This window comes from Pollicipes pollicipes, unplaced genomic scaffold (assembly GCF_011947565.3).
Source record: "Pollicipes pollicipes isolate AB1234 unplaced genomic scaffold, Ppol_2.1 Scaffold_5802;HRSCAF=6872_pilon_pilon_pilon, whole genome shotgun sequence".
NCBI classification, from domain to species: domain Eukaryota; kingdom Metazoa; phylum Arthropoda; class Thecostraca; order Pollicipedomorpha; family Pollicipedidae; genus Pollicipes; species Pollicipes pollicipes.
The window spans coordinates 23,093-48,013 of record NW_023596756.1 but is presented as its reverse complement, the minus strand read 5'-3'; the positions used below and the strand labels follow the sequence as shown (position 1 = coordinate 48,013).

The 24,921-nt window shown below is 51.7% G+C and overlaps 1 protein-coding gene across 1 annotated transcript; it reads right to left on the bottom strand.

Moving 5' to 3' along the window:
• LOC119104087 (lysosomal alpha-mannosidase-like) lies at window positions 1-24,293 on the bottom strand. Its single transcript, XM_037227763.1, has 23 exons — window positions 23,980-24,293; window positions 22,482-22,644; window positions 21,696-21,777; window positions 21,131-21,316; window positions 20,590-20,671; window positions 20,263-20,386; window positions 17,884-18,020; window positions 13,309-13,442; window positions 11,820-11,931; window positions 11,453-11,560; window positions 8,309-8,423; window positions 7,196-7,286; window positions 6,682-6,857; window positions 6,167-6,290; window positions 5,735-5,891; window positions 4,643-4,771; window positions 4,113-4,252; window positions 3,571-3,668; window positions 3,071-3,243; window positions 2,353-2,592; window positions 1,871-2,017; window positions 467-649; window positions 1-133 (listed from the first exon to the last, which is right to left on the bottom strand). The coding sequence occupies exons 1-23, from the start codon at window positions 24,049-24,051 to the stop codon at window positions 77-79; spliced, it is 3,030 nt and encodes a 1,009-aa protein (XP_037083658.1). The 5' UTR covers window positions 24,052-24,293; the 3' UTR covers window positions 1-76.
• Window positions 24,294-24,921: the final 628 nt, after the last annotated feature.

The following is a 24,921-nucleotide window of genomic DNA, read 5'->3' as shown; positions in this document are numbered from 1 at the left end:
GGCGGTGACTTGTTCTCAGGTCACTCAGAAGCCTGGTTCAATGGATCAGCGCAGGCTCAAGGGGGTTCACCGGGGTTCACGGGCTCTGGTACGATGCCACAAACGTGCGGATCTCCATTGGGTTCAGCGTCACCTGCAACAACGATGGCGTCAAGAATGTCATTTGCCCGGAGAGATAAAAAATGCACGTAAACAAAATATGTAGAAGACTGCTTATCTGAAATGAAACGTGTTCAGTGTGTTTATTTTTTGACATATCGTTTACCACGCATGATCTGAAGTGACACGTTGAGCCTTTATCAGGAGTCTGGAGAGCAAAACAAGCTGAGGCTTTCGGCCCGACCAGCCATTATCCGCCATTGGCTCACCAAAAGAGGTCACCAGTCACTAACGTCAGCAGGCCATTCTTGACGTACTTTAGGCGGGTCAGTTTGCGCGCAACGTCAGCAAGTCGTTCTGAACGTACCGTGAGCAGGTCGTTTTCGCCGTTTTTGCCGCGGTACGCCCAAGATGCAGGGCTTCGGAAGCTCGTGGGCAGCCGGTTGGACCGCATGTGATCCCAGTGGAAGCGGTTGATGTCCTTCAGAGGCCTGTCAGCCGACAAGCCGAACTCCTCCACTGACGTCACGTTCAGAGTGGTGAACAGATCCTGCCACAGGCCATAATATATCTGAACGGAACACGTGGGCTTGCTGCAGTGGGAGCGAAAGTGCCCGGTAAATTAAATGCATTAGCCTCAAGGTCATGACAGCTTTCTTATTCACACCTTTCGGACTTTGCAATGGCGCCAGCCTGCAGTTAAAGGGAGTGTTCGACAAGTGTTTTGGGTTTTACACCACCTAGGGTTTTAAACCGAAATAGCCATCCTGAAGACCATTTGGTGCAGATCAGAGCCCTGTCTCTCTTAAGACCTAAAACCTCTATTTTCTAAGCTACACACCCGCGAAGATACGCAGTCTACTTCGTGGAAACTATTTCAAGATCATTCCGGCATGTATATCGCCATACAAACGTCATTCAAATGCCGCCATTTCAGTGGCCATTCGGCGTTCAATGTCAACAAGAATATCTCCGTCAAGTCGTTCATAACTGGCGTTCATGGACACGATTTCCATAATAACGGCCGTCATTTGGCTCCGAACCAATGCTGTGCAGGCTGCGTAAGTTTCAGCCACGAATCGCGTGATTTTCTTTGGTGAACAGTTTTGTGGTACCTTATACAAGGAGCTGGAGGTGGGTATAAGGTATAACAGAAACAGTACTTGTAATCAAATGACATAAGAAAAGCCCATAACGAAGTCTGCGAATAAAAGTAAGCACCTTACACTCACAGATAAACATGCAAGAACCCTACGAGAGAGGGCAAAAACACGAGCATATAGCCATATTTGGTTCAGGAAATACCTCCCGCACCGCCACGGCCACCTTTCGGGAAATCCAAGTACTGCAAGTGAGTGCTTGGGTGGCGAATTCGCACAGCCAGTCTGGCAGCACCTCAACGTCATACAAACGGTCTAATACGTAATCAAGCAATGACGCATTGGGAATACTAAGTAAATAGAGCAATTTGGTTGTCTAGAGCAGCCTTTTCCACTAAAACCGGTACCAATAGCTTATTTCATCATCTGCTCTGTCTGTCTGCTCGATGTCTGCTCCAAGATATTTAAACGTGGGACATTCCCTTTAAGTGTGCGGATGCTGACATCACAGTTGCATGCGTTGGTAGTTGTAATGAAAACAGCCACAACTCCCAGCAATACATCCATCAACAGGTCACTTTGTGCGTACGTGCATTAATGCAAACTAATTATCCTGTCCTTGCACGTCACAAATGATGACAAGGATCACGACATGCACACAGCCAGCTGACCTTGAGGTTAACGTCGACAGGTTTGCTGAGCACGGGATCCTCGTCGGCCTGGAATTGATGCTCCAGTCGGATCAGCAGCTGGTTCGGCTTGTACATCTCCAGCGTCAGCAGGTGCACGTTGGCAGGCAGCGGCCGCATGCCTGTGAACTGTAGCACACAGAGCTGGAACTGAACTGGAGACACCAGGCTGCCATGCCTGTGAACTGCGGCACACAGAACTGGGACACCACAGGGGACATTGGCCCACCTGCGCACACTGACCAGTGAAACGACCACACTGACTACGCGCAAATTCCTCTAAAGAGCTTGAGCCTCTTTCACTTTTCAGCAGCAAGGGGTCTGAAATCACGAGATGCTTTTCAACATGCATCTGGAAAACATGACGAGAGTAGGGGAAGTCACGAGGTTCTTAACAGTGGGGATAGTGATCAGACAACTAGCAAATGACAAAACAAAGTTGAAAGACCGGTCATCCGTCGCACCTGTTTGACAGTGGTACTGCTGAGCCACTGCATCATGGTCATCATTGGCGCTGGAGCAAAGCTCAGCTGGGGCGCCATGAACATCTGTTCGGCGAGGTCGCGATGTAGCTTGGGGGCGTCGGCCGGGTCGCTGACCACCACCCAGTGACGACCGCGCACCACCAGACCCACGCCGAACTCGGTCTCGTTCAGCGGCTCGCCCACGCCGAACGCGTCGTCCTGCACCGTGCGGCGGTGCAGCTGAGGCAACAGGCGATGGTGGTGAAGATGGGGAAGGCGATGCCGAATGACATGTGGAGATGGACGAGGGTCGGTACATTCCCGCTCGCGGTAGAGATGAGAGTAATACCACTTATATTGTTCACCATCTTTATTGCACACCACGTTGATAACGCCATCAGCGTCTATAGCACATACAATTGGAATCCAATAGAGTTGGTTTCAAAGCCCATGCAAAGTGAAGACATTTCATCAATTATTTTACAAAATACCCCGTCAGGACCTGTGGGTATAGTGAAATATCATAAAATTGTATTCGTTCCACGGACGTTAGAGTGAAATATCACAACGTCAACATCGGTCCGACCGACGTCTATCATCTCACTCCAATACCAGGAGCCCGGCGCTCGGCTCACATATCGCTAGTCGAAACAAACCATACATCGCGCCATACAGGGTGCGCTACAAGTCCAAGGATCGTCGAGATTCCGACACATACCATCAGTTCCAGCTGGCCACTGGCGAGACTGCTGCCACCTTGTGACCGATCGGTAAGTACGGTCAGCTGGCTGTCGGCGTCTTTGATGAAGATCCGTGAGTTAACCGGGAAGTAGTTTCCGGCCACCGGCTCCGTGACGTTCAGGGTCCACGCATCACGGTGGTCACGACGACCTGGGTCAATGAAGAAGAAACGATGCTGTACGGGCCCCACTAGGGGAGACGGAGTGGGTAACGACGTGAACTGACTCAACATGCAGTCAATCTTTCCAACCCATGTTTGTCCATAACCTATAATTATGTTATAGCTGTTTCACTCAATCATTAAGAAGTAAAAACTAGCTTAACAGCCTTAACCGGGAGACACGTGTGGGACCAAACCAATAATAAGTCTGTCATGCTGTACCACATCGTCCCAGAGCCTCCGGCAAGACTGGAGATCTATGCTTAAAATTGCGTTATAACTGTTAGTAACCAGCCTACAGCACCGGTTTCTCTTACGCTTCATCATCTGGCGTCCGTTGGAGTCTGTGTAGAAGGTGTCGGTAGAGTTGATGGCGCTGCTGAAGCGGCTGATCACCTCCTTGGCGACGCCGTCCCTGACAAAGGAATAGAAATATCAGCAAATAGCAACACGTTTTGAGAAGAAAATCTAGTGGCTGTGCGCTTCAACATGCTCCTGAGTGGAAGCTGCGCGACGAGAATGTCATGACAAACGGGGACGACACTGCGCGACGGGAATGTCATGACAAACGGGGACAACACTGTGCTATGTGTGATGGACGTTGCTAAAAGCCGAGGTGATATTTTACGCTCTGCTGTACGTTTGATTACCTACGGCTTATTCATGGATGGGACGTGCAGCTCATGGGCAATCTAATTCAATCTGGGAAGTCTTCCACATGCCGTTTGAACGTACACGTAAAATACGTAGATGCATATGCAATGCACGTAAATGCACGCACAAAGGCACGATAACATCAGCGCGCCAGTACGGTGCCCAGGCGGCACGGCACTCCGCTGGCCACCCACGGCCGACTCACTCGATGGGAATGGGCCCGACCATCCACTCGACCTCAGCGAAGGGCTCGTCCTTGTAGAGCCGGGTCACCTGGGAGACCCAGTCCATGTCGAACGTGTGTCGGTATTCCTTCACCAGAGCTCCGTCCAGTGTCACCACTGACTGCAAACAAACGGATGATGTGCTAGCTGTTCAACGCTAACTTTAGAGGTGAGGGCACTGCGTATTTGGTTCCCTTTATTTCAAAATCGGGAATGACAACTACAAACTTCGATGGGGCGGCCAAGTGTTGTAATACGCGCTTTGGCGTTGCCATGGACTTGAAAGCGACTTCGTTCACACCAAGGTTGCTGATAATTACTTCGATGTGTCTCAGCTAATGCAGTTGATAAACGTACGACACGCAATATAACAACGACGCGGCTGAGATCGCCCGAACGAGTCCCGATTTCCCGGCATGCTTCCTCGCTTCTAACCTGAGTAGCCTGCTTTACATACTGCCAATCAACGTTGCTTATTTCGCTCGTTATTCCCGTTTAGCTCTTTGCTTACCGTTGCCTTCATTGGCTTAGCCCTTCCTTTCGGGTGGAAGACGTAGGCCCCACTGGGTCTGTGCTGCGGCTGCCACGGTGTGCTGTTGGGGCTGCCATACCCCTCGTACCACATGAAGTTCTGATCCACCTGTCGTCAAAGAAATGCTTTGTCTTGAGTGAACAAACTGAAAGCGCTCCACCGTAAGTGTGTATACGCGGATAACATCAAACAAAATCTGTCATTTTAACTAAGATTTAAAAAGAACGTCTTGGCATGGATCGCAATGAAATCAATACCTTGCTAAGTAAATGCGACTGACAACCACCATCTCAAATTATTGGGACGTACTTCGAGCTGGCTGATCAAACTGTGGACAAAGAAGACATTACGTCATGCATTTTCTCCAAAGGAATTAGCATTCGTTTAAATTTTGTGGGCATGACAATGTTCGACCTAAAATCAAGTTGAAAAATGTCGTGCCGATAAAAGACGTCAAGCATCCGTAATTGGCATGATATTAAGTCCGCGATATATCCTAAACCACATTTCATAAATGCAGCTGTTATCACTAAACGCTTGCATGCACCTGCTTTCTCTTAAAGGGAGTGTTCTACGTTTGTAGAACTGAAATAGCCATCTTGAAGTTCACTTGGTGCAGTTCGCGACCCTGCCCTTCTCAAGGCTTAAACCCCTCTAGTTTCTGGGCTACACGCCACCGAAGATGTGCAGACGATTTCAGTGAGATTATTTCAAGGTCGCCCAGGTGTCTATGTCATCATGACATTGAAATCCTGTCACCCAATTATCTATGAGGTGATCAAGGCCAAGAAAATATCATTGTCTCCTCGTTCACATCTGGCGTTCGTGAGCACGATTTCCAGATATAACAGCCGTTAATTGGCTGTCAAGCAATGTCATGCAAGGTACAGTGACGTAACCAAACAATGACGTAAGGAGAAGCATATTAACTAAACAGAGAAATTGTGTGGTCTAGACCATTCTTTTCTACTTAAAGGTACATCAGTAGCTGTGAGTGACCTTATTTTATGATATCTGATGCTTGTTTCAGTATCTTCAAATGTGGAATATTCCCTCTAGAAGCCAGCATACCTTGACATCAGCATTTCCAGCGCGCATCCTACCGAGCCGGAGGGTCTTGGGGTCAAGGTCGAGTGTCACGTGACCATTTGAGAGCGTTTGCAGACCGGGACGCTCTGAGGCGTGCTGAGAGGCGGTCCCATACGAAAACACCCGAACGTAGTAAGCCCTAAGGAAGGACGGCTAGTGTTGGTTTTAATTGTTCAGCAGTTCATGTTTTGTTATCAAGATGGCCCAGATGTGACAGCACCAAAATAACACACTTATCAGGATTAACCGCGTATCGTCAAGCCCTCGTCAACAAATGAGCCATATCATTTGTAATCTGATGCATCCAAAGTCTTCCATGGACCGGTAACGGCACGTAAATATCAGCAACCCCGTGTCATCTGCAGCATTTCGAACAAACGCCTGGGGACAGCTAACCGATCGCGCAACACTCACTTGAAGCCGAGAGGCGGTAGCGTGGAGGCCTGGAACACAAGTTCAACGTTGGCTGTCGAATCCCGGCCAGGGAGGTCCTGGACCTCGGCCGGAATGGGGATGAGCTCGCTGTCAATGGTCGCGCCTGCCAAAACACGCGGCTCCGTGATCAGGCCCTGAGCTCCATTCTCTAGATGTCCGCATGCGGCGAGGTCGCATTGGTAGCAGCTGATGCTCATATGGTATCTGTGTGATGACATGTACCCATTTTTCATTGTATATGTGACAAGGGCAGGCATGTGCAGTCAGCTATGGTTCCGAAAGTAAATTTGTCTTAAGTGCATGTAGCGGCGAACCAGATAAAATGGCGCAATAATTTATGCTACGTGACAAGCTGATAGAAAATTTTGCATCCAAAAGCTGAGAAAGTATAGACATGGCATTCAACCCATGAAAGTATTGCATCACCTTCGAGTGAGAAACACCCCGCCATTGGTGCCAAATGGTTTGCACCTGTCGGCCTCAGACTCACGGACCTTGCTCGTTCACCACGATGGCAGACTGTCCGGCCACCGGGATTCGAACCCAGGGGCTGACGCTCCGTGACAGCGGGTTGTACACGTACGCCACGAACTTGCTGCTCCGCTCGGTTACGTGACACGTGGACGTGTTCAGCTGATTGCAGAACGTCTGCGGCGGCAGGCCCGCCCGGCTGTAAATAAAACAAACAGGCAGCCCCGCGCGGCTGTAAATAGAAACAAAAACACGTCTGAAAACTGGTATGCAATGGCACAGTGGGGTTTTCGCTCGCCATCCAAAATATATTGCGTGGGTCATTCACTGGAAACGTTAACTGCACGTCATTTGCAAGATGATCCTTTCATAGTCCCTGTCAGCAGCGTATAGCATGAAGTGGGCAAGACATAATAGAGTTCCTAAAACAAAGCATGGGCGCTGGTGTTTTTGCCTTCCAAGTGTATAGATATGACCTATGGTGTGAATGCTTGAGAACTGCACTCTCCTGAGTCCGATTGCAATGGTGTAACTCACACCAGAGCGTCGTTGACGACCCCCTGGCAGGACTCCGTGGCCTCGCTCAATCGCTGGACATAGTCATCTGCGACGTGTTGCTTCTCAGTGCCTGCAACATCATCACGACCGCCTTCATCAACATTATGACCATGAAAAAGTTAAGCCCTCCTCTACCCCGTCATGCAGCGAAGTTCAAACCCAGTTTCCTCGGGAAGAAGCGACGGTGAAGGAATGATGATGAATGATAGGCAGAGACCGCCACCACCCCCACCACGCAATGGTGACATGTCAAGAGAGCGTGACCCAGCTGAATCCAGCAGTGGTCAGTCTGAATGGATCCGCATTTTCGCTGTCACCACTTCCACGAGCTTTGGTCTCAGGACGGACATTAACACACCTTGACTTGTGATGGAGAAATGCGCCACAACAAGTTGTTCTTCTTTGTCACTGAGTGATCCTTTCGAGCGTTCAGGGGGACTGCTAAAGCTGTGCCGCAGCGATCTGCTGATTGCCGTCAAAAATTACCAGTGTAATCAAGCGATGGCCGCCTCTCGAGCACGCTCCGGTCGCGGTTCGACAGACCTTCCGCTCCTCTTGGAACTCCGCCGGGGCGGGGGGACCGGGCGCCTGGTAAATGGACGGAGCGCGCGGAAGTCCGTGTGAAGCCATCCCGCAAGGAGGTGATGGTATGTACCGCGGGAGGAGAGTGAGCTGTCCGTGAGAACAGTGACCGGATGTCTGTGCGTTCGATTGACGCCCCACGAGGGGCGGTTCACGCATGGCGTATCTTGTGATGGAAGGGCGACAATAAGGGCTACAATCGTGTCCAGATTCGTTCCGGTACCGACTTAGCGCATCTTGTGCTCGGTAAACGTCTTCATTGAGAGTGAAATCAACTCCAACCGAAAACTCAGGTTTGCAGCAGCCCAATGCAGGATAATGACAGTTATTCCGTACGGCCATGTTCATATATTTAACAGGTATTTTGCATATATACATATATATGCATATATATACATATATATATATATATATATATATATATAATCAACCAAATAACGTACGCTTGCATAGCCACCGGCATTGGCCATGTATAGGATAGCCTGTCCGGATCGGTAACAGCAGCGTCACCTGTAACGGCGTCGTGGTGCTGGTTGATTCCCATGGCGTTCCGCAGCAGGTCTACGCGGCTGGGTTTCGCCGTGGTGTCCTCCGTTTGGAACATCGCCGAAAGCTGCTTGCAGACCTGAGTCAACAGACACGGATGACACAGTGGAATTGATTAGATAGACTCCGTCCGACCGTCCGAGTCCAGCTCCGAACTGGAGCACGATCTGGAGCACGAACACACACGGATGACACAGTGGTATTGATTAGATAGACTCCGTCCGACCGTCCGAGTCCAGCTCCGAACTGGAGCACGATCTGGAGCACGAACACACACGGATGACACAGTGGTATTGATTAGACAGACTCCGTCCGACCGTCCGAGTCCAGCTCCGAGCGATACCGCACTGGAGCACGATCTGGAGCACGATCACACACGGATGACACAGACGCATTGATTAGACAGACTCCGTCCGGCCGTCCGAGTCCAGCTCCGAACTGGAGCACGATCTGGAGCACGAACACACAAGGATGACACAGTGGTATTGATTAGACAGACTCCGTCCGACCGTCCGAGTCCAGCTCCGAGCGATACCGCACTGGAGCACGATCTGGAGCACGAACACACACGGATGACACAGACGTATTGATAAGACAGACTCCGTCCGACCATCCGAGTCCAGCTCCGAACTGGAGCACGATCTGGAGCACGAACACACACGGATGACACAGTGGTATTGATAAGATAGACTCTGTCCGACCGTCCGAGTCCAGCTCCGAACTGGAGCACGATCTAGAGCACGATCACACACGGATGACACAGACGCATCGATTAGACAGACTCCGTCCAACCGTCCGAGTCCAGCTCCGAACGATACCGCACTGGTGCACGATCGGTTGACGCCACGCGCGCTGGGTCTTGGTCCAGTCGGTCCGCGGTGCTGTCCGTCCCCGACGTGACCCGCCCCTCCGCCCCACTCCCCTCCCCCCCGCAGCCTGCGACTCAAGTGCGGGGCGAACATCAACGCGCAGGACTACGACGGCTACACGCCGCTGCACGCCGCCGGCCGCTGGACGCAGCGCGAGGCGTGCGAACTGCTCGCCAGGAGTCTCTACGACATGGACATCAAAAACTTCGTGGTGGGTGTGGCGCGCGGCCGGCTGGCAGAGGCGCCAGTGGGCGGGCTTTGTGGGGCCGTGTGACGTCATTACTGCGCAGTTGCGCAGGGAGGGGGCACAGGGGGGGGGGGGGTACGTGTCCCCCTCTCCCAGGTTCCGGGGAGCCCGAAGGGCCCCTCGCAACCTTTCAATTAACGGCCCGATTAGACGGCCCAAAGGGCCCAAAAGGCCAGCTGGAGGTCCCACTCATGGCCCCCAGCTTGCAGGGCCCGGCACTCCAATGCCAGCCAGAAGGTCCTGTGCGCTGATTAGAGGTCCACTGAGTCCATGAGGGCCTATATTTCGGTCAGACACCACCAGTAGCGCACAGTCGGTTCCGTGGCGGCACGGTCGTAAAGGCCCATTTCCCAAGCAGGACAAATACGGAGTTAGTGATTTGCATTGCTCGGGGCCCACGGTTGGCGGCCCTGTGCTGGGACCCACAGGGACCCTGTGCTGTCAAGGTGCCCCAAGTTGGCCAGAGCCAGTGTTCGAGGAGGCCTGAAGAACCTAGAGGGCCCACTAGGTCCGACGATCAAGGACATGATTGGAGGGCCCAAGGGCATAAACGGGCGGTCTGAGTCTTATTCAGGGGCCCCGTACCTGCGAAGACAGACCCTCAAATAACGGTCAGAGGGCATTCTGCACCGATCGGGGAGTCCGTAAGTTGATACCAGCCTACGCATCGGTCAGGTACCACGGTACCGCACCGGCGGCTCGCCGTCGGTATGGGCCTGAGGACCTGCTTCCCGACCAGCTATGAAGCCGGGGTCAGGGATTTACGCTGGTCGGGAACTTGTGTCTGGGTGTCCACTTCCCAAGCAGGAAAAAGGCCGCGTCCGTGACTGATATTGTTCGGGCTCGTTATCGTTCAGTGGTCCGCAGTGCCTAACAGGGCACTCTGTATCGACAAGGAGCCTCGAATCCGTCAAGGGAAGATTTGCTCAGCGGGGACGGGACGTGAGCCCAAATGCCAGGGGTTCTCTTGCGTTGGTGGGGACGCTCTGACAGTTGAAGGAAATACAAGGACTTATGACGGGTGTTCACGTTGAGGTAATAGAAGAGTCCTGTGCCAGTCAGGGCCCCAGTATCCAACGGTGGGCTCTCCAGCCCTAATCCAGCATGGGCACGTTAATCTGGTAACTGGTGTCTATGCACCAATTATTTAACCACATGCGACGAGCAAGGATGTTGTTGCGTCAGTGAGGGTTCCTGCGTCGATATGGGGCCAACTGCGCGGGTCAGAAGGTCCCCCGCGTCAGGGAGCGGACCAAGGTGATGTGACGCATCCCTCTAAGGGCCTCCGGATCGGCCAGGGGATGCCTCCCCGTGTCACCAGAATGACGGCAAGAAAATGCACTGTGGATGAGCAGGACGGCCCTTCAGCGCCGAGCCTTTACCTGAAAGAAAAAAATTACCACTAGTGTTGAGAACAGCGTGTCGAGATGAACTCAAAGCGCACAGGGCCATCCCATGTTTCCCTGGTACCGTTCATTATTCTGCAGAATCGACTAGTGAAACAAACATCATCAAAAGGTTTGAGCCTGCACGCCGGGCGCCGATAGCGTGGTGGTGTACGCCCCAGCGTTAGCCACTGCGCGTCTGTGAAACCACAGGTACGGGGTTCGATTCCCTCCGCGTTCATCCTTTCACTATCAGGGAGCCTCTTGTCAACCCTCTGCTCCCCCCCCCTTGCCAAGGCTCTGACTGCGCCCCTTTTCCCCCTTACCAAAGAAGTTGACACGTCCTTTAGTAAGGTGCGCTGATGAGCGTGACCATGGGCGAAACGGCAGTGGACATATCCCGGACAACACAAAAACCGTGTGCTTGTCTTCAGGCCAGCTATTGGATGATGGCGGCCTATCTTGAGCACAAGCGTACAAACGCGTCTACACCATTTTCAACTGAATGCTTCCACTGAAAACTGATTTTGGTTTCTGTTCGTATATCGTCAAAAGCCTGAAAATGCTTAATTTATTCGAGAATCCATACACTTCACCACCACTGTACCTGGAGGAAGTTGTTGGACTTGCGGATGTAGCCCTTCTGCGCGGGCCGGGAGGTGAAGTAGCCACTCCAGTAGGCCCACGGATCGCTGGCGTACGGCATGAAGTCGTCCTGGCAAGAAGAAATCGAAGCGCGCGATAAAATTATCACGACTTATGGTTCAATGTATCATATTAACGCTTCATGCGTTGTTCTTTTGTATTCGCTTTTCGGTCTACGATGCTTTCAGAAAACCTTTCGGACAGCAGAGTTGAAGTTTAAGTGTCATGGCTACTACGACAACAGGCTCACTGAACTGGCTCCGGGTCAGAAACCGGACCTGACCTCGTGCCAGAGATGATCGGCTTGAATTGGACGACAGTAATCTGACCTGAAAGGTGGGCCAGACGAGTCCACTGTCGTGCAGAGCCTTCAGGTAGCAGGAGGGCGTGGAGTACATCAGGTTCACTGTCTCACCGTCGCTTTGACGCGCGTTGACGTACCTGAATAACCCCAGGGCGTTGCTTACAAAAGGATGGGTGTCAGAACTAGTCGTTAAGATTTATGTGCAGCTATGCCAACGATATATGAACGTTTACGGCATGTTGAAATGCCCAGGCCGCGGACAGGACAAACCGGGGCAAGGCCTTACGCTAATGAATCAATGTGGTATGCACTTCGCCAATTATCATAAACGGAGACGACTGTAGGACGCAGAAGAGGAAATGATCATGCCGTTATTAGAGTTAGGGTTGAGTGCTGACATTAATTCGCTACACATTCGCAAGGAGGCTGCTTAGTTTTAGTCAGAGTTTCGGCCATCAGCAAGTGAAAAATAAGAACTGTACATCTGAAAAGATGTTTTATTTTGTACCTGCAGCCTGCATGACGAGTCAACTCACGTGAGGGGACATCGATATAAAACAAACACGACTGAAGGGGGCGCTGAACAGCACAACACGGGCAGAAGACATGGTGTAACGAGGGCGAGGGTAAGAGGAAGTCCTGGTCAAAATGGTTTAGTAAACTTGGAGGTAAGATGGATTTGTGCACTGGTAAACGCCACTTAACAGCCAAAAATAAGAACTGTACATCTGAAAAGATGTTTTATTTTGTACCTGCAGCCTGCATGACGAGTCAACTCACGTGAGGGGACATCGAACCCACGAAAGGAAGGTACGCGTTTGCTTTTGCAAAAAGGCGACGAAATCCCCATTCGTGGTCAGTACACGGGCATCTATTAGATGACCTCGTGAAATGCTGCACAGTGTGTTATTTGTCTTCTCTTTTTGTAATTGCCTCCTGTATGAATATATAGATTTGACTGGGACCGTATTGCTCCCATGTTATGAGAAAGAATAAAAAAATGCGTTGAAACAGATAAGCAACGGAGAGATGGGGAGGACAATTAGTCAACTCACATGTGTAGGAGGGACCACGTCACAAAACAATGCTTTCGGGGTTTGGGTCCACCAAAGCGCAAACGACACTAAGGAACAGTTGGCCTTTGTCAAACAACTGCACAAACAACTGCAAAGAAAATGGCAGACAGAGCTGAATGGAGACACGGAGCCCACCGGTGAGGTTTCATGGCCTGCCTTCCAAGACTGCTTCTGAGAGTTCAGTATCTGCGATATGTTTTATCGCCATCTTCCTTCATACGCTATAAGCATTGAATGTTACGGACACAGCCTGAGCATGACAAGAGGCGGTTGCAAATTATGCACGGAATTACCGTTTATCATCCATAGATGTAGTTTGCTCCCGCATGCCTCACAAACTACTTTGTTGCTGTTTCTGTGCTGAAATGCTCTGGTCAAACGCTTTGGTTTAAAGGCGGAATGATTCCTTTGCAGGTAAGCATGCACACGCCTACTTACTTGATGAGCTTGTCCATATTTTTGAACCACATATTGGCGTCTTGGTAGTTGAAATCGTCGCCCATAGTCATCATAATATTACTACTTCGGTAGGCCTTCGATTTGTTCTTCGCGAAGTCAATGAAGTTGTTTGCCTGCAGATGCATAGTATCGATATCCTAAACCATTTCAAGCAAAAAGAGTTGCAAGCACTTGTCTCACATCCGCACCGTAAGACGTACTGTAAAGATTAAAGCACTCTTTTCGGAAAATGCATACAACAACGAGAAAATCAATGTCGCAATGGTTCGCTGCGGGATCCTTGCTTACCGAAAACACTGTTTAAATGGAGTTTTCCACATTCGGAGGTATTGAAGCAAGCACCCAATATGATGAAATAGGCTCCTTATAACTATTGGTAGCGTTTTAGATGAAAAAACTGCTCTAGACAACACAATTTCTCTGTTTAGTAAATATCTCCTGCATACGTCGCATTCAAACGTCATTTACAGACTTTCAAGCCAAACTTGGTCGTAGTTCGAAATTTGATTGAGACAAAGTGGCTGCTGCGCCCATCGTTGCACTCGGCTGTGCTGCAGAGAATGTGCCAACATTTGCTCCAACCTAGTACCTTGCAAGAACGACTTGAATGGCCGTTTTCTGAGGAAATTTGTCCGGTGGCAGGACAGAAAACAACTTCGCTGGTCATTGCTCGTCTTGCACTGCATCACGCCGGGGTTGACAGGTCTGGCCTGCCTCTGGGTGCGCGTCGGCACCTCTGTCTGTCCGAGCGGGGCCGTCGGCACCTCGGTCTGTCCGAGCGGGCCCGTTGGCACCTCTGTCCGTCCGAGCGGGGCCGTCGGCACCTCTGTCTGTCCGAGCGGGGCCGTCGGCACCTCTGTCTGTCCGAGCGAGGCCGTCGGCACCGAGCTGGACCGTTGGCACCTCGGTCTGTCCGAGCGGGCCCGTTGGCACTTCTTTCTGTCCGAGCGGGGCCGTCGGCACCTCTGTCCGTCCGAGCGGGGCCGTCGGCACCTCTGTCTGTCCGAGCGGGGCCGTCGGCACCTCTGTCTGTCCGAGCGGGACCGTCGACACATCTGTCTGTCCGAGCGGGGCCGTCGGCACCTCTGTCCGTCCGAGCGGGGCCGTCGGCACCTCTGTCTGTCCGAGCGGGACCGTCGACACATCTGTCTGTCCGAGCGGGGCCGTCGGCACCTCTGTCTGTCCGGGCGGGGCCGTCGGGACCTCTGTCTGTCCGAGCGGGGCCGTCGGCACCTCTGTCTGTCCGAGCGGGACCGTCGACACATCTGTCTGTCCGAGCGGGGCCGTCGGCACCTCTGTCCGTCCGAGCGGGGCCGTCGGCACCTCTGTCTGTCCGAGCGGGACCGTCGACACATCTGTCTGTCCGAGCGGGGCCGTCGGTACCTCTGTCCGTCCGAGCGGGGCCGTCGGCACCTCGGTCTGTCCGAGCGGGACCGTCGGCACCTCTGTCTGTCCGAGCGGGGCCGTCGGCACCTTGGTCCGTCCGAGCGGGGCCGTCGGCACCTCTGTCTGTCCGAGCGGGACCGCCGACACATCTGTCTGTCCGAGCGGGGCCTTCGGCGCCACGGTCTAGCTTTCGGCGCCACGGTCTGTCCGAGTGGGGCTGGGTATTGCGTCACCCACAACACTCCTGAAGATGTCACGGAATGTTTTCCTGAACCTCTGGTGTCAAATCGAAGTTGACCATGGGCCAATCACGCACGGTGGCTCGTCATGAGCCGACCGGCCGGTATATCGGTGACCAGTACCGGCCGGTATATCTGTGACCGGTACCGGCCGCTATATCGGTGACCGGTACCGGCCGGTATATCTGTGACCGCTACTGGCCGGTATATCGGGTGACCGGGCGCGATCGGTTCACTGCGACCGCGACCTTTAAACCAACCGGAACTCAGGAAAATGCGCAAATGAAAAATGCATTTTGTCGACCTCGAGTAGCTGTCATCCATCCCGGGTGACGTGCACGGAGATAAAACTAACATCTCATGACAGCGGCCAGTATGCAGCCAGGTATCATCAAATCCAAAGTCATCGTTTTTAGCAAGTTCTGTCACTGATCATTTATTCACGCCAAGTTATGCGAAAAACACAAAACCAGCAGATTGACGCCTTTCGTTGTTTGTACCGCACCGTAGGCTTAGATCACTAATTCCTTAAATCAATGTTTGGCGCTGCATTCACCTGTCACGGGTCTTCTTTCAGATGTGATCAGATATGATCAGAGCAGCTATGATCATTGATGTAACTGCAACCAATACGTGTCACCCTTGATACGACAGGAGCTGTGCGTTTCTTTCAGCGTTCGGACGTTTTTGACGCAATGTGCTAAGCGTTGCTACGTTCCGCGGATTTGATCCTCTGTCACATACCTACGACGTACGCTCACGGATGAAAATGGAACGGTAAGGTTAAGCTACGTGGGCTACACGACAAAATGCACTTTTATTCGCAGTGAGATGGTGTGTGTCCACATGCTTGCATAGACACGGATGATTGAGTTTTTCCAGTAAGCCGCGGGCGATCTATCCCCAATTTCTGCCAGAACCTTTAGAGACGAGTAGTCTTGAAAACTGTCGGTGATTTTGCGCGAGCTAGTGTTCGTTGTTTTGTGCTTGAAGTCCAACGGCTCTACAGATGTCCCCATTTTGACACAACAATGGCATAGTTTCAAAGACTTAGGAAGTTAACAAATTTTTCTAGTGATGATGACGAATGGCTGGCACCGCACTAACCGTAATATCATTACGCGCGCAAACGTCTTTTTCAGTTTTTCTTTCACAATTTCAACCGATTTTTTCATTCAGCATTCCCTGGAGGCACTTGCTGAAGGCAGCAAAACTGCAGGTCTTCATTTCTGCGATCCCGCGACAATGAGACTCTTCACTCACTGACCCTCTCCTGGGCTCGGCCTCGTTTATTCGGAGCCGGCATCGAATTAGATGCGTGCTGAATGGAATTTCATGTGTCCGGTTCCAGGCGTGCTGGGCCGGCACAAAAGGTGACCTTGCTCCGGCTCCAGGCCAGATTCGAGAAAAAGAAATAACGCAGCTTCAGACCATTTGTTCGTTTCTTCTCACGTTAAGCTCCAGTTTAACTTCATGCCATGGTTATCGATGCGCTGTGAGCACTCTGAGCGCACCACTTTATCATCTACACGACTCTTGAGGGACGACAGGTACGTAAGGTCGATTAATACGCACTTGTCAGTTAGACACTGTCCTACAGTTCCGGAAGAATGTCGAAGTTTTGAGACTTTGATGACTGGTTTTGGTATTTAAATGAATGGTCTCAAGGTCAAGGTCACAGTTCTCAGCAGAGTGAGCCAATCGTGATCGGCCACACATCGCCGGCCGGTCGGTCCATGCTGTGCCGCTGTGCGCAATCCGTCAATGTTTATATTAATTTCACAACCTAACTAGATGACATCCCATCGATGTGTTTCGTTAGCCCATACGATATTTGATTGGTTTTCAGTTGCCTATCTCTTTGAAAAATCCAGGGGACTATGTTTTTCTTTAGAAAATAAGGTCAAGGGTCAAATTAGTTCACTATATGTACCTAGCCGGCTTTGAATGTTTATTGATCAGTCTTTTGGAAAATATGGGCATTTAGCTTTTCGATGCACTTCTCCTCAAGATTATCGTCCGCACCCTATTTTGTCTAGAACAGGTAGAAAATAGGGTTCATGACGTCATCGCGTATTTCTATCTGCTACTAGTTTCTTAGCGGTACGCCGAACGACTCTAAAACTCGCAGGTAGAGCACACAAAACCCCATACAAATGTGGAGCATCCACCAGGAATGAGGCATGAGTGTATATGGGCAGACCCATTTTGGTGGTCGTCGTTAATTGGCTTTACATCAATGTTGAGCAAGCTGCGCAAATTTCCATCACGAATCATGCTTTGCGTTACGTAATATAAAAAGTTGGATATGATCGTTAGTCATCACGGAAATAAGACTTGTGATGGAATGACTTAAATAGCGTGCCATAACTGGGCATATGAACACAAGGCACATCTTAAATTCACTGATAAATATGCCAGACCAACACGAAAAGTGGCCAAAACAAGACCACATGACCATACTTGGTTCAGCAAATACCTCCATTAACGCCACGGCCACCCCTCAGGAGATTGAAGTATTACCTGTGAGTGCTAGGGTGGTAATTTCGCACGGCTAGTTTGGAAACACCTCGATGTCATGCATACGTTCCACGATCCAATCAAGCAGTGACGTAATGAGCAGCATATTTACTAAATATATAATTGCTTTGTCTGGAGCAGTCTTTTCCATTTCAAGCATACCAATAGCTATAAATGAACCTATTCATAATTTCAAATGCGGAACATTTCCTTAAATCATGGTCAATTTTCGGCGAGACATTTGCGCTGCCGGACCTGTTTTAAAACATCTATTAAAGCTGCCTTAGGCAAATGATCCTATCGTCTCAGCCAAGCAAACGCAACCGAAGCCTTCCCGGAGAACCCCACGCTGATGACCACGTCGCTGCTACCCAACGTCGGGGAATGCGCTTCAGCCTGCACGAAATACCTTGTCCTCGACATTGTAATCCCGGAGTCGCGAGTCGTCCATGATGGGCGGATCGTTGCAGTTCACGTCGTAGCAGTGTCCAGGGGGCGGGGAATAGTGGCGGTACAGGACGCCAGTGAAGAGGTCTCCCTCGGCACCTTCGGGTTGGAAGAGACAGCCCCAATCAGGCACCTTCGGGTTGGAAGAGACAGCCTCAATCAGGCTCGGGGCGAGGCCCAGCGACGCCAGGCGACGCCCTTGAAGGAGACCAAAGAACTGGGCACACGGAGAGAGGTACTGGCCGGTGGCGTCAGGTACAGGCAGGGAAAGGGTCCAGCCAGCTCACGTCCTGCTCGGTCAAGGGGTCCGCACACCAGCCGCATGCTGATAGACTGTGTTCCTTGAGATGTCTCGTCTTGCGTTGAGATGCATGCCTGGGTCAGCATTTGTTACCAATGCTTCGTTCTGTTCCGCCACCGGTGTCACTCCTTTTCCATGGAAGCGCGGTAAGCGCGTGACTGGCGTGGAACGTGATCCAGTAATGCGCATGGCCGCTGGCCCTGTTTGCTTCGGGCGGATCGGTGGTTGTTAAGCTGGCCGCTGGCCCTGTTCGCTTCGGGCGGATCGGTGGTTGTTAAGCTGGCCGCTGGCCCTGTTCGCTTTGGACGGATCGGTGGTTGTTAAGCTGGCCGCTGGCCCTGTTCGCTTCGGGCGGATCGGTGGTTGTTAAGCTGGCCGCTGGCCCTGTTCGCTTCGGGCGGATCGGTGGTTGTTAAGCTGGCCGCTGGCCCTGTTCGCTTCGGGCGGATCGGAGGTTGTTAAGCTGGCCGCTGGCCCTGTTCGCTTCAGGCGGATCGGTGGTTGTCAAGCTGACCGCTGGCCCTGTTCGCTTCGGGCAGACCGGTGGTTGTTAAGCTGGCCGCTGGCCCTGTTCGCTTCGGGCGGATCGGTGGTTGTTAAGCTGGCCGCTGCTCCTGTTCGCTTCGGGCGGATCGGTGGTTGTCTGGCTAACCGCTGGTCCTGTTCGCGCCCAAACACTGTGGTAATACCATCACTGGTCAACCCCTGCTGCAACGCTGCGATAACGTGAGCAATGCAAGAAATGACAAAAATGAAGACGAAGTGACAAGGGAGGAAAGAGAAAGACAGGTGCAGGAGAGAAGCGACAGACATATGTGAATGGACAGACACATACCCATAAAGAGGCGTGACAATCGGATTTACAGTCATGCTTACCTGTTAAGCGCATGGCGCCACAGTCGCGGCTCATGCATGAGTCATTCACCACTGGTCTTACTTAATGAGCTTATCCGTACTTTTAAACCAGACACTGGCGCTTTGGTTGGTCAAATATTGCCCCATCGGTTTGGGCATGACATTTGTTCTACAGGCTTTTGATTTATTTTTACAATATTGTGCAATTTTCCACCTTAAATGCATTTCATAGGTTTTGATGACCAATTGATTTAATTTTGCGGTGGAAATAACACGCCTAGTCCTTTCATATCAGTTAGTCACTGATACCATAGCTGAATCGGAAAAAAACATATTTTAAGCAGAGAGCCAATACGTGTCTCGAACAAGCAATGAGCTGACACGGAGCAAAATAAATAGAACATACGCTACGGATAACCGATTCTTGCTAGCATACGTCATTGGAACAAAATGAAAATGGATGGCTTTCATGTTGGAGATGAGGAATATGTTACAAATATCACCAAATCATTGTCATCCATCAAAATTTTTGGTATCACAGCAACTGATGTCAATGCATCGCTCACTTTTTATCATCCTTCAGTGACTTCATGTCACTGTACATTAAGGTGTCCGACGCCACTGCATAAGGCACTTTAACCTAAGAAACAACGGAATATCCTGCACACACGATGGCTCTGACCACGATTGCACATGAAATTGTGTGTCTGAGAAACCAGAGGTACGGGGTTCTCAGACACAGCCGGGATATCCTACACACACGATGGCTCTGACCACGATTCCACATGACATTGTGCGTCTGAGAAACCAGAGGTACGGTGTTCTCAGAAACAACCGGGACATCCTACACACACGATGGCTCTGACCACGATTCCACATGACATTGTGCGTCTGAGAAACCAGAGGTACGGTGTTCTCAGACACAACCGGGATATCCTGCACACACGATGGCTCTGACCACGATTCCACATGACATTGTGCGTCTGAGAAACCAGAGGTACGGGGTTCGATTCCCCGCGGTGCTCACTCTTCCTGCCAGGGTGAGAAGCGGGCGATACCATACATCCTCCGCCGCTGAATGTGTCGTAAAGCCCCATTGACGATGACCTCGCTTCCAGATGACCTCGGTCACGACCGACACCCGGCCGGCTGACCTTGGGCACGGTCCGCACCGTGAGAGCTGACCTTGGTTGTGGTCCGCCTGCCACACCATCTCCATGTCGGTGTCGTTGATCCGCCTTTTTCGGTCGTCGTAGTCAATCCGGGCGAAGAACAGGCCGTCGAAGCCCATCTGGGCGAACAGGTTGGCCTGTGGCGGAGTGCACACATGTCATGAAGTGTGTGTCATCAAGCAAGGTGTTTGGCCACACAGTGCATCGAAAACAGCTTTGTCACTTGCTTGTTCCGTTGACGAGTTTCTGATGGACTAGGCAGTTGGCCAAAATTGGGTCGTGCAGCGTTAGCAGCGCCGGCCTCGTTCTGTTCTTGGCCCCCTCACATGCTTCCACTGACCTGCTCCTTGGTGTGGCCGAAGGGATCGATCTGCCACGCCACCCGGGGGATGCCGCAGGTACCGAAGTGGTCAGACAATGTCCTGGAACCAGGTCAGGTCGCAGCGACACCACAAGGACTGAAATGGTACGTGGTGTCCAGGACCAGGCACAGGTCACAACGGGACACTAACTGGTTGTGACTGGTTTGACTAGACACTGTTTGAGTGGCTTTGACTTATTCAAGTGGTTGCACTGATTTCTGAAAGGTCAGGAGTTGTTCTCTAGCAGGAGTTCCTTACGGAATCCGTGTCATAATCGTGTTCTGAAGCACGCCCAGGCTGTCTTTCTGCCACCTGGTAGCGATATTTCCTCATTCCGAGCTGCTTGCGTCATCGCCCAATCCCGAGGGGCCCTTGATATCACCTCTCCTCGAACAGCACGACCTTCAGAACTCATCTGCCGAGCGGCATGTGCATCACCTCGTATTGGGAGACCTGCGTTCTTAATCCAGCCAGAGCAGCAACTGTTCTCACCTCACCCCGAGCGACAAATGTTCTCACCTCATGCCGAGCGACATTTGGTCGATGACGGCGTTGTAGTGGACGCAGGCCTCGTCGTTCATGCTCCAGCCGCCGCCGATAAACTCGAGCCGTCCCTCGTTGACGAGGTTCTCCACAGTGGCGATTGTCTGCTCGTCCTGCTGCAGGTACCAGCGCCAGAAGAACGCCGTCTCCACGTATATGAAACTGAGCACCATTGACGTGGGTCAATAAACACACTCAGCTCTCAAAAATTACGTAGAAAGTTTTCGGGTTGGCGTATCGGCATCCCAACGACGTCAGGGGGAGGCTTTCAGCAACTTTTTTAGACAGCTGCCCCAAAAATTACGTAGAAAGTTTTTGGGTTGGCGAATCAGCATGCGAACGTCAGGGGAGGCCTCCAGCAAAGTTTTTTTTTTCTTTAGACAGCTGCCCATCAGCATACAAACTTCATCTAACATTTTGTGGGTTTCTGGCGGAGAGGCGTTTTTTGGATCCAATAAACTGATGAGGTGTCTTGTTCCGATCAGGCGAACAAATTGTCATGATGTTTGTGCACAACGAGGCTTTGGAGGATTGCTCTCACCGTCTTGAAGAATCCTTGACCAGTTCGTCAATGACGGAGTCCAAGATGTACTGGACGCCGGCCCGTTGTATGTCATTCTTGGCTGAAAAAGGAGAACAAAGTCGCGCTGGACGAAACACTAAGGTGAATCATAACATATGGTCTATCGAGCACACGCACATCTAGAAGCATGCTCATGAATTACAGGCACAAAACGACACAAGACACAGATGAACACCTGATACAATGCGCAGATGAGAAAAAGACGAAATATAGAGGCACAGTGGAAGTGACAGTGGCACACAGTGGACGCAGCATACAGGCACATAATGGACGCAACATACACACGCACAGTGGACACGAAATATAGACGCACATATCGTCGAGCCGTCTAATCAGAGACATCTGATCATTGTGACACTCAGCGAGTTCTTGGCTCAGGACCGTCTCATCAACGGGTTTTGCTTTGTATTCTTTCATGAGGATCCTGCCCCCCCCCGCGGCAATTTTGGTAAAGGCCCAATTTTTTTTTGCTGCCGGGACACTGCGCAACTGCATAACTAGCATTCTACACAAACAACGTCCATTTGATAGATGGTACAAAAATGAAGATTATAACCGCTGTTCTGCAAAATAAAGAGTGCTACACTCGTTGAAAAACGCGCTTTGAGAGGGAGGCTAAGTCCGCTACCTTAGACCCGCCACCTCTGCCGACAAACACTGCGAGACCGCCTTCGAGCCCACCACCTCTGCCGACAGACACCCGTGGCCGGTATGCCTCCAGCCCAGTCCCTCATCGCCCTTCACCTCCGTAAAAGTACTGGTCGACGGTCTTCAGCCAGCCCACGTCGTCGTGAGTGTGTGGCACCAGGTGTACGTTCAACATGTCCGGCTTACCCGTCGGACATTTCTGAAACATGACAGAGTGAGGGTACACGTTCAACATGTCCGGCTTACCCGTCGGACATTTCTGAGAAATGACAGAGCGATAACCGAAGGCCACTTCGTGTTTCCGCACGGTACGCAGATATGGAACGCGCGTGGGTATGTATGACTAGGATGGACACAAAAGGAGCTTCAACGATGGTGTACAGACGGAGTGGGTGTGTATGACCGGGGTGGATACAGAAGCAGCTTCCGCGATCGCATATAGACAGAATGGGCATGCATGACCGAAATGGACACAGAAGGAGCTTCCGCGATGGCGTCTTGCTTACAAATTTTAAGAGTGCGTACGCACGACTCACCCATAATGAGACTTACATTAAGTTGCGCGATTTATACGAGCTTGGATCGAAGAAGCCGGTGCTCGTGGGCACGTTCCTTGTGGCAGGTCTGTCTGAACCACGAACTTAACCACGCAAAAAAAAGGCCCAGCGGGTGTGCGTTGGAGAAATGACATAGGCTGATAGTTCGTTGTAAACCGTTTAAAAGAAGCGTTACACATTTGCATGGGATTTTGAACTGAAATGGTCGTCTTAAAGGTCATTCAGTGCAGTTTACAGCCCTGCCCCTCTTAAGACCTAAACTTTTCTAGTTTCTGAGCTACACGCCCGCGAAGATGTATAGACTATTTCGGGGAGACAATTTCAAGGTTACCCAGGCATCCATGACGCCATAATGACGTCATTAAAATCCTGCTATTTCATAAGCCCTGCGGCGATCAGGACCATGACAAATATAATTGTCCAGTCGTTCATGTCTGACGTTCGTGGGCGCAGTTTCCAGATGCATCGGCCGTCAATAGGCTCTCAGTCAATGTTGTACAAGGTACGATGACATATTGAGGAGGCTACTCAGAAAATAGAGAAATTATGTGGGCTAGAGCAGTCTTTTTCGCTTAATGGAATACCAGTAGTAATAAGTGAGCTTGATTCATCAAATCTGATGCTTGCTTTAATATCTTCAAATGTGGAACATCCCTTTGATGTTAGATCTTAGAGCCAGTCGCAGAATCATCACACAGGAGTTGCAAAATTTTGCAAAATTAGCTGGAGGAGCTAAGCAGTGAAAATGGAGAAACCTACAAAAAAAAAATCCGCCAACAAGCGGGTTTCTCCCCGGCTTTGGCCCACTGTCTTCACAAAGTCGGGGGCGTGGCTGAGGCCCGGACTGAATCGGAGTCTACACCCCGCCATACAGAGTTGTTAGGTCATTGGAAATTGCGCTATCATTCTCGGTGTTACACAGCCGAAAAGTAGTTGCACCAACTTCGTAAAACCCGGACCTGTGGGGCATTTCGGCGTTCACCAGTGTTCCCACGCCCCGCTTGACGCGCGTTGAGCTAAGCGTCACGGGAACTCACGTCATATCCGCAGATCTGCTCTCTGGGAGCGCCCAGGGCGACCACCGCCATCGCCAGCATCATCAGCCACATCTTCACTTCCTGGTCGTGACGCCAGCAGCCACAGGTCACGTGTCACGCACGACGTGCCGTGCTCAGGTCACGTGACACGCCTGACGCCCTGACCCTGAGACCACGTGACACACCTGACGCCCTGACCCTGAGACCACGTGCCACGCTCGCCGTCCTGTCCCCAGTCACACGCAGTCCTCGGACTGCCGTCCTCAGAGGACTGTAGTCCTCTGAGCGTGATGCGCGGCTCTGAGCGGCCCCGTCCCGCGACACCCTCTGGACGGTGTCGACGGCTGGGAGGGGAGCGGAGCTTCCGTAGACGCAGGAGGCGAGTCCTGCGGGGTGTCGTATCAGGCACCGGTCGTCTGTACCTTGTTGGATGGAGCGTGAACACCCCTGACCGCTGAACCCGTCCCCGTCCTCCACCCCGCCCCGCTTCCCCAGGTGGAGGCAAGATTCCTGCAGTCACGCTGGTTATCTTGTATCTGTGAGCTGCTGCCTGGCGCCAGGCGTGTTGGTGCACGAGTTCTCAAGCGCCTCCCACTCTGCCGACCTGCATCCGCGCCTGACATGCATCCGCTTGGCCCAGGCTCAGATAAGCACGGCGAGACGGCGGCTGTTTTGGTTCTCACCAGCCGTGTGAAGAGGCTCGGAGGAGGGGCAGGGTGTAGGGGACGGCGATGGGTGACAGATGGCGGCGTCGGCAGGGGAGGGGGAGCCCGGGGGCCTCTCTGCGGTGCTACGGTACATATCGCGTCGGCCCTCGGTCGGCCTCTTAGGGAGCCTGCAGCGATCATGGCGCACTGCTCAGCAGAGTGACGTAAGGAGACTCGACTGCGTGGACGCGATCTATGGAATCAGTGAAAGCTGATGCCGGTCCGAACAGCAGCC

Bases quoted from the DNA above. Each gene is read 5' to 3' on its own strand.
- LOC119104087 (XM_037227763.1), bottom strand. From the start codon at position 24,051: ATGTGGCTGATGATGCTGGCGATGGCGGTGGTCGCCCTGGGCGCTCCC. The intron at 18,021-20,262 runs GTCAGCTCTCAC...TCCAACCCGAAG, and splicing joins GCAGGCGGACCACAACCAAG to GTGCCGAGGGAGACCTCTTC. The intron at 3,669-4,112 runs GTGAGTCGGCCG...TTCCTTTGTCAG, and splicing joins GTCGGGCCCATTCCCATCGA to GGACGGCGTCGCCAAGGAGG.